The 8,793-nt window shown below is 33.3% G+C and overlaps 1 protein-coding gene across 1 annotated transcript; it reads left to right on the plus strand.

The window, feature by feature from the left end:
* Nucleotides 1-751: 751 nt before the first annotated feature.
* Nucleotides 752-7,840, plus strand: LOC130635908 (monocarboxylate transporter 14-like). Its single transcript, XM_057445433.1, has 4 exons — nt 752-1,264; nt 4,201-4,931; nt 5,193-5,562; nt 6,140-7,840. The coding sequence occupies exons 1-4, from the start codon at nt 922-924 to the stop codon at nt 6,700-6,702; spliced, it is 2,007 nt and encodes a 668-aa protein (XP_057301416.1). The 5' UTR covers nt 752-921; the 3' UTR covers nt 6,703-7,840.
* Nucleotides 7,841-8,793: the final 953 nt, after the last annotated feature.

The raw sequence follows: 8,793 nt of genomic DNA on the forward strand, positions 1-8,793 counted from the left end.
TTTTTATGAGATAGTTAAAGGAACTTGCGTGAAGCTTTTACGTTAATGCAAAAGTGGAATCTTAAGTAGTTATTAGTTGCGCAAATGGAAGGAAATTTAGAAGTAATCGAAACTTCAAAATATATTCCGACATGCATAGAAATGAAATATTTTTAGTGGATATATTCCTGCTATAATAGTTTTTGTTAAACAATAAATTTAACATACTTGCTATTTTACAGATTTAAATATGGCGTATAATTGTTTTAATAAGTTGACATACTAAATCTGTGATAATACGGAAATGGTGAAATAAAGTCTATTTTCTTTATGTCAAAGTTTGTGCTGTTTAAAAGCTACTGGCAAAGATAATTTAGCAGTAGGACAACAGCTTTTTATAATTGTCCTGTATAAAAGAAATCATTTTATTGGTATCTTAGATTCTTGATACTATGTTTGATATTAAAAGTTAAAAAAAAATAATTTCATGCATTTTCATTGGATCAGAATTCCATTTTCAGCATACAATGCTTGCACCAATGAAATTGCAGAAAAACCTTATAATCCGGAGAAAGAAATTAATGTTATTATTTCATTGATGATTCTTTTTGTTATTTAATCTTTCTAATTAAAGTATAAATTAGTTGAAATTAACGACACGAGCACTGATTGAAATAATTCATTGTTATGTGGCTCTAGAAACAGTTGGTTGGTCGGTTAGTTGATATCTCCAGTGGTTGTTTGTTTGTTTTTGTGTCTATATGCTTTTAGTTCTTGCAAAATCGCCTACTTTTTATTAATGTAAATTTATAATTGTGGTTTTGAATTTTCTGACTGCTCCATTTACACAAGTTATGCCACCGAATGCCTCTCCAGAAAGTCGGGTGCCGACAAAGGCATTTTGTAATTTTGCCTATGAAATGTCGATAGGGTGGATAATTTATGGCATTTTTAGTAGTTTGTTGTTGTTGTTGTTTTAATTTGTTTGTTCAATACTATCTTGCTTATTTATTAACTTTTGTCATTACAGAAAAAAATAATAATAACAGAACACATATAATAATGAGCAAGAAGAAAACAACAAAGAATGAAGAAATTGAGACTACTGAAGACATCGACCCTGAAATCAATGAGAAGTTTAAAACGCACCCAGATGGAGGGTGGGGATGGTGTATTGTTATTGCAGCATTTTTGACACAGTTTGTTGTAGTGGGTCTGCAAAATTCGTCTGGTGTAATATTTAACGAGCTCGTTGAGAAATTTAACAGACCAAGGGGGGAAACAGGTACAAAATTTTGCTATTGTTATTGTCATAAATATTGTTACAATGGGGTCAAGCCAACTATTTTTAGCGCTGCCTCAGCAATTGAGCAGGCAGTCAGTTCTTAGTTATATTATACAGAACACATCACCTTCACATGCAACACGCATCTGGTTTTTTTTTAAAACATGTTAATAATTATAATAAAAAAAATCATTCTGTTTCGTAGCATTACGTTTATGTCCTCTCGGACATTAAGCGTTTTTCGTTTAAATTTGTTACTTTCACAACTAAACAAACAATATTTTGTACTAAAACTTTTTACCCGGTGCTGTAAACAAAAAGCTAAGAACGAAGCTGTCATTCGTGGTATCATTTTTTCTCTCCTTAAAATCCTAGTTAAAACGTAAAACAATATAAAATCACCTAGCTATAAGGCCTCCACCTGGAGGCGGGAAAAGATTTGCAGATTCTAAGCAAGGAAAACAGCTTTACATATCACTTACTTGCCGTTTCTCCAATTTCCGGAAGAAAAAAAAAAACGCACAGCGGCCCAAAAAATCGGAAACGCATCAAATGCTGACGGTATCGAATTGGTATCGAATTCAATCAGTTCACTCAAGTCGTTACTCCGTTTTTTATTAATACTTTTAAACTTGTGGCACGAACTTCGAAAAATGCGACCCTTTTTTACAAAGAATTGCCTCCGAAATCGTAGCTTCTTTGTAATACCTTCTAATACTTTGTTTTGTTATGCTTTACTGGTTTTTCTACATATCAAAATTTTAGTTTCGGGAAGGTTAAAAGTCATCGTAGCACACGTGTGCAACTAGGAATGAAATAATAAAAGTGTGAACAGCTTTTTCGATGAAACAAAATCTGGAGAACTTTTAGGTCATAACTTATTTTAATCCAATTGTCATTACGCTTCTAGAAAAAACAAAACTATAATTCAACCAACATAATTAACGTAATCATTTTAGGCATGTTGTTCCTGATAATGGTCTTGATAAGAAACCACATATCAACAACGCTTAGCTTTTTAAACAAAAAGTATTCAGGGGATGAGCTTATTGCAAAGAAGAGACAAAATATTCAAAATTATTTTAAATATGGCAGCTGTACCCCCAATATTGCTTCTTATAAAATTCTTGCCCTGGTATTCGTTACTTAATAGGATAACTATAACAACTATAAACTAACCATAATTCATCACGTAGTAGGCCAAATAGATTTCGGCCATTTCAATAATAGGGGAGAGACAGAATGAAATGGAATGTATTGACAATTAAGCTCTGCAGAAAGCGAGATTATGTTATATGTCGATATGAAAAGTATAACAAATGTCCCTGGAAAGCAAATATTTTCAGTGAGGAAATGATATATTTTCTTTCTAGAGTCTACCTCAGATTGTCGCTACATATCATTGCCCTATTACTATTATATTGCCGGTTGCTGTAGGCCTTAAAGAAAGGGATATTGTTTTGACAAGATGTCAATGTCTTGCCTAAATGAACTATTGATTTCAACTGATAACATACAAACACTTATGCAAGTTTATAAATTCGACTTAGAATGTTAGTCACGTGAAACACGTGAATGTGTAATACATTGCATATATATCTTAGATAGAAATCATTGACTATCTGTAGCGAAACCAAGTCTTTTTTTACCCATAATCTCTCATGGCACGTGTCAGCTGGTATGCATGCCAAATAATATAATCGCTCTCTTAGAGGGCGTGCTCAAAAGTTAATTCGGTATTACCATCAAACACAGATATAAACATTTTTTGACATCATGCTGTTTGACAATACGATGTCCTCTACAATCCAATTAATATATAGACCCGCAAAAGTTTAATCTTATTAAATCACAGTCAGAGCCATAATTTGTTTAATTTCTTGTTAATGAACTTTTAGGATTAATATGAAATTAAGTATTTAATGTAAATTTTAAATTGGTATGTACTTATTTTCATTACCATTCCACAGTATGTGTCTGCGCCATTCCTCAGGCTCAATCGCTATCAACGTTGATCAATGTATCAATAGTCTATTGTACGACCAACCTTTATCATGTCTATCGATTATTGTAGTATATAAGACGGATATTTTTAAAATACTTTCAGTATATTTAAATCAAACTTGAACAGCCTATCCATTGATTGAAATTGTGTGGGTATGCGCTTCTCCTGTCACATAATCTTTAATTTATTTGCCAAGAAGTTACAAGTGCCCAATTTTTGAATAAACTTACAACATGTTATCACTAACGTTAAAACTTTTGTGCGGTTGTTAACCCTATTCGGTCCGGGGTGTTTTCAACATATTATGACCGTGTGGTTGGACGAAGTCGCCCCATCTTCAATAACTTTTCATAGGTTTGTCCAAATTGAATCAAACTTGGCACACTTAGAGTACGTCGCAAAAGGAATACAATAGCAGCATTAAATTTTTGCTGTTGTCAGTACTTTGTCTATGAAGTCATCGGAAGCTTGAAATATTTTCTAAATAACACAATTACTTTAATTCTAAAGCGGATATTACATATTGCGTAAAGTTTCTGGAAGCCAAATACATTTTTCCGGTTTTTGCACAGATCGCATGAGAATTTGCAAAAAATTGCCCGAAAATCTAAAAAATCGGATTAATCACGTGTCAAAAACAAACCGCAGGATTCTACTTGATAAAACAAGGTTGTGTTGTAAGTTTCAAGTTTTAAGGATAATCTTAACAAGGGTTACTATATTATCCCGATTAAAAGGATTTCATAGAGATTTTTAGGGGTAGTTTGAAGTAATAGCCAATGAGAACTATGGGACCTAAAAATTTAGCATGCGGGTGTCTAATAGATAATCAGAAACTCAGTAAGTTTTGTAGCGATGCAACATAGTATAACCTTCTTCAGCCCAAATTTGCTTTATATGGAGTTTACTAGAATAATTTCTAATTCTTTAGGTTTCGTAAGTTCAATATCCTGTGGTATGATGTTTCTGCTCGGACCTGTCACAACTGGTTTATGTCAAAAATTTAGCTGCCGCATAATATCCGTTCTTGGTGGCTTCCTATGCATGCTAGGAATGTTTGCATCAGCATATGCTAGCTCCTTGAGAATAATGTATGTCACCTTTGGTTTTACATGGGGACTTGGAACTTCATTCTGTTATTTCCCAACATTAATCATTTTGGTTCCGTATTTTGACAAAAGACTAGCACTAGTAAACGGTATTGTTTCCTCGGGCAGCGGAATTGGTACGCTAATACTTAGTCCTTTTATCCAATGGTTCGCGCGCAGTTATGGTGTTCAAAACATGTTTTTCATGCTTGCAGCTTTGCATGGTATCGTCTTTGTTGCTGGATTTGTTTATTTACCAATCAGCGATACGTATAAGGAAAGACAAGGTATTAAAATTAAAAAACCTCCATCAGACAAGGAATCTAAGAATGTAAGGCAAGACACTCAGGAGACGTTGGTTAGTTTAGACAGTGGAACTCAGTTAAATAGACCACTGTTATCTGTGGATGAATCCTTGGAGAGAGCAGAAGCAGAGAGAGAGGAAGAAAGGGGATGTGTTAACTCGGCAACCTTCAATGTTGTGCTGTCTTTATATCATGATAAAGCATTCATAGCTTGGTGTCTTGGTTTATCAGTGTTCATGTTGGGTTACTTTGTACCCTTTGTCCATTTGGTAAGCGTTATCTATTATTTCATTCTTCATATATGGTTATATTTTCATTTGGTCCTTTACCAATTTTTTTTCTTCTCAATCCTTTTAAAAATTTGTGTTTAAATATATTTCACTGTGTAGAAAATTGAGAAATGTGATTTTCTATTTTCATCTTTCTGAACAAATGGCGGATGTTTCTGTTTATTTAAAATATCAAGAAACTTAAATATAATGACGATAATTGTGGAACCTCCTCCTAAGTTAAGTGTTTCCCTTTTTTAGGTACGTTATGCTACTTTGATCGGAATACCTGAAGTGAAAGCTGCATTTTTAATTAGTACATTATCAATCGTAGCTACCATTTTTAAAGTGTTAAGTGGAAAAGTTGCCGGCTTAAAAAATGTAGACACATTCAAATTATACCAAATGGGTTTATTGACTATGGGTGTGGCTACAACTCTAATTCCTGTCTCACATTCTTACGTTGGACTTGTAATATATGCTGTTGTGTTTGGGATAAGCGAGTCGTGCTTCATTGTTATGATTCCAATATTAACAAAGGAGATAGTCGGTGTAAGGCGTTTACCATTAGCACTTGGATGTGTGTTTATGATCATGGGCGTTCCTACTGTTGTGGGCGCTCCTATAGCTGGTAAGTGTTTTGAGCTTTTTTTTACTGTTTTTCTTTCTCTGTTGATAGTCTTAGATGTGACCAAAAAATTCATCTATCATGATAAAAACACGCCATACATTTAAATTTTGTGTTATTTTACGCCGAATCTGATTAAACGCCTCTGCTCGAATAAAACGTTAATGCCGAAAAACGCCCTTTTTAAATAATCGCTGTACCCGAATAAATGCCCACAGTTTGGTACACAAAGTTAATAAACGCAAATGGGCGTTTATATTGATCAGTTAAAATTAAGTAGGGAACTACTGATCACCGCTTTACAGAAGGTGTTTCTGAACTGCATCTCATAACATATCTGGAAATAAAGATAACTGTTTAAGGTATTCCCACTGATTCTAAGACCAAAAAAAGAAGTAACCCGTGTGCTGACCACCCTTAAATAATCGGCCAGGGTATATTCCTAAATATACGGTAATGGAGAATGTTTTTTTTACTTTGACTTTGGTTATGTAAACATGAATCCGAACATTGTTTATTGCACAATGTATACCGCTTTGTGTATTTTTGTAATTTATACGAGATAATTCTTACGATTTAGGTTGGATCTACGATGCATTTGGAGATTATTCATACGCGTTCTATGTAGCGGGCAGCATGAATACTTTGGGAGTTCTCATCATGTTCTTTGTTGTTCTTTTCCGCGAGAAAAATGAAATTACAGCCATTGAAAAAACTATTATAAAGGAAGATACAAAACCACGACCAACGTCACAAGTAATAGAATTTACCTGTTACGCATCCAGTGACAGGATATTTTATTCTCAAATGGATCTATTGGATGTTGACAATACGATAAAGCATAACAACACGAGGTTTAGGGCTAGTAATACTAGTATAAATCAAAATGGACGAATACCCAACGTATACGGTTCTACGTTGTCGCCACAAAGTGCAATTAGCAGACCAGAGTCCCCGTCCATTATTGCTCAAAAACACAATTCTGGTGAAAGCAATAGAAAAGAGCAAAGTCCGCTTAAACTTTTGGCGCAACTTTTGCATAACAACAGAAGAAAATCACAATATTCAACTGATGAACTCAGCTCATTGAGTTCTACAGATAGCAATTTCTACTTCGTTGACTCTGTTGTGACGTCACTATAGAAATAATAAATTTTAATAAAATATTGTTCATATTTATTTGTATATAAAATCCGCATGTATATATTATTTTTCTAGTTTTATTTCTTTACTTTTTACTTTTTTCAATACACATTTATTTTTTACATAAAAAAACGGTTGATAAGGATTTAGGCCTCAAATTTAACCATGGTAACTTGGTTGGTACCTTTAAAACTGCACTATATAGTTTGCTTCAGTGAAAATCTTGTGTATGTTGAATTTAATGCTAATGAACGCGATCCAATGATAGAACTGTTTTACTAAAGTATTATGCAAACATCTAGGCAAATTGAGGCCCTTTTCCTTAGCAACTTCAGGTCAGACAAAAATAGTATTGCTCGTATATAAAAATTAATATCATGTCACAAATCTGTTTTATTTAATAACAAGCAAACAATTTATTAAAGATATCATAGATACACATACGAAAGTTATACGTGAAGCTGTTGTTAATTTGATTTTAAATTGTACAATTAGCATTAGCAGTCGCAAATTCAGGAACGAAATTTAACAAATTAAGCATGCAATAGCTGATAAAACTTAATTTGCTTGAGGTATTTATTACAATTTGATTACTGGTTAATCACAAACGTTTTCGAAATTAATAAGATATGAACTATTTTGATCTCGACGTCAGTAGAAAATGAATTTGATGACACAAGACCTTCTTGATTTTTAACGTTTTTAAAGAGAAAGACTTCACGGCGTGTAACATTTTTTTATTACTCTGTAGAATTTAAAAAAGTCAAGCCGATTTGCATATTTAATATTGTGTTTTGGAAAACACTAATTAAACCAGGGAAACTTTTTTATAGTCTGTGATTGGAGAAACATCTGATAACGGCAACACGTTTTTTCCTGGATTCCGTTTTTTGTATCCATCTTTTACAATTATACTTATGTGGTAGGTTACCTGCATAACCAGCCAAGAATATGTATTTATTTTTCTTATACAAGAAAAAATTATTCCGGATTTTAATTATTAAGCTTTGCTATCGATTTTTATTTATTATATTTTTTGTTGTTAATGTATATATTCAATTTTGTAAATATTTGTCAATACGAATTTTAGTTAAGATTTTTTTTATATTTAATAACAAATATATAACATGACTTCGTTCTTCTGACGAAAATAAATTGAAAAATGAGAAATGTCAATCTTCTTAAAATCATCAATGGAAAATTACGCAAAGCAGGACAAAGATTTTTTATTGTCGACCCATTAAGAAAAAAAGTTGGTCTAATCAAAGGACGATTTTGTGCAGCTAGCTAGCTACCTCGCTAGCTACATAGTTCTGACTAAGAAAGACATGTCAGCAACAATCAAAATGAGATCCCACTAACCTATAGCTAAGAAGGGGCAATTCAGCACCAAAAGGTGAGATCTACCTAGCATACTTTTCTCACTTTCAATAATATAATTTGTAACTGATAAAATATACTAAATTAAAAAAAATAGTATCAAGCTCCGTTTCACATTAGCAAGCTACACCAAAGCTAGCTGCGACCAGCCAGACAAAAATATAGGCACATTATGTCATGGCCTTATTGGCCATGGAATGTTCTGGCCACACGAATAACACACCCTGGTCTGTTTGGATCAGATTCTTTACAATCTGTGTTCAGATTAGTCATTACATTGACAGAGAATAATATGAAGTATTTTCATCTGCTTTCGTAAAGATGGGAAGTTCCCTAGATAAACTGTCATAGCCTGGACACAAGCAACTTAGCAGCGGGCTCTGTGCTGTCTATCTATGGAGCTATCTCTCTATCCTCTATCGGGCGATAGAGGATAAAGAGATGCGGTGTTCACAAGAAGCAATAAAGAAAACGTTACCTGTTTTACCGAATAATTGTTTGTTTTAACAGTTTTTCACATTTAAGTGGGCACATTTGGTATTAATTTCTCGTAATTACGACACATGGATGTATCGTACATGCTAGTGATTCAAAACATCCTGACACGGCGTCGTCAAAGTTCTCTTTGAAATGTATCAGATATATATTGGACATATACTGGCACAGATCAGGCATATATGGGGCATACATTGGAAAATATCAAGAATCCAG

This window comes from Hydractinia symbiolongicarpus, chromosome 3 (genome assembly GCF_029227915.1).
Source record: "Hydractinia symbiolongicarpus strain clone_291-10 chromosome 3, HSymV2.1, whole genome shotgun sequence".
NCBI lineage: Eukaryota > Metazoa > Cnidaria > Hydrozoa > Anthoathecata > Hydractiniidae > Hydractinia > Hydractinia symbiolongicarpus.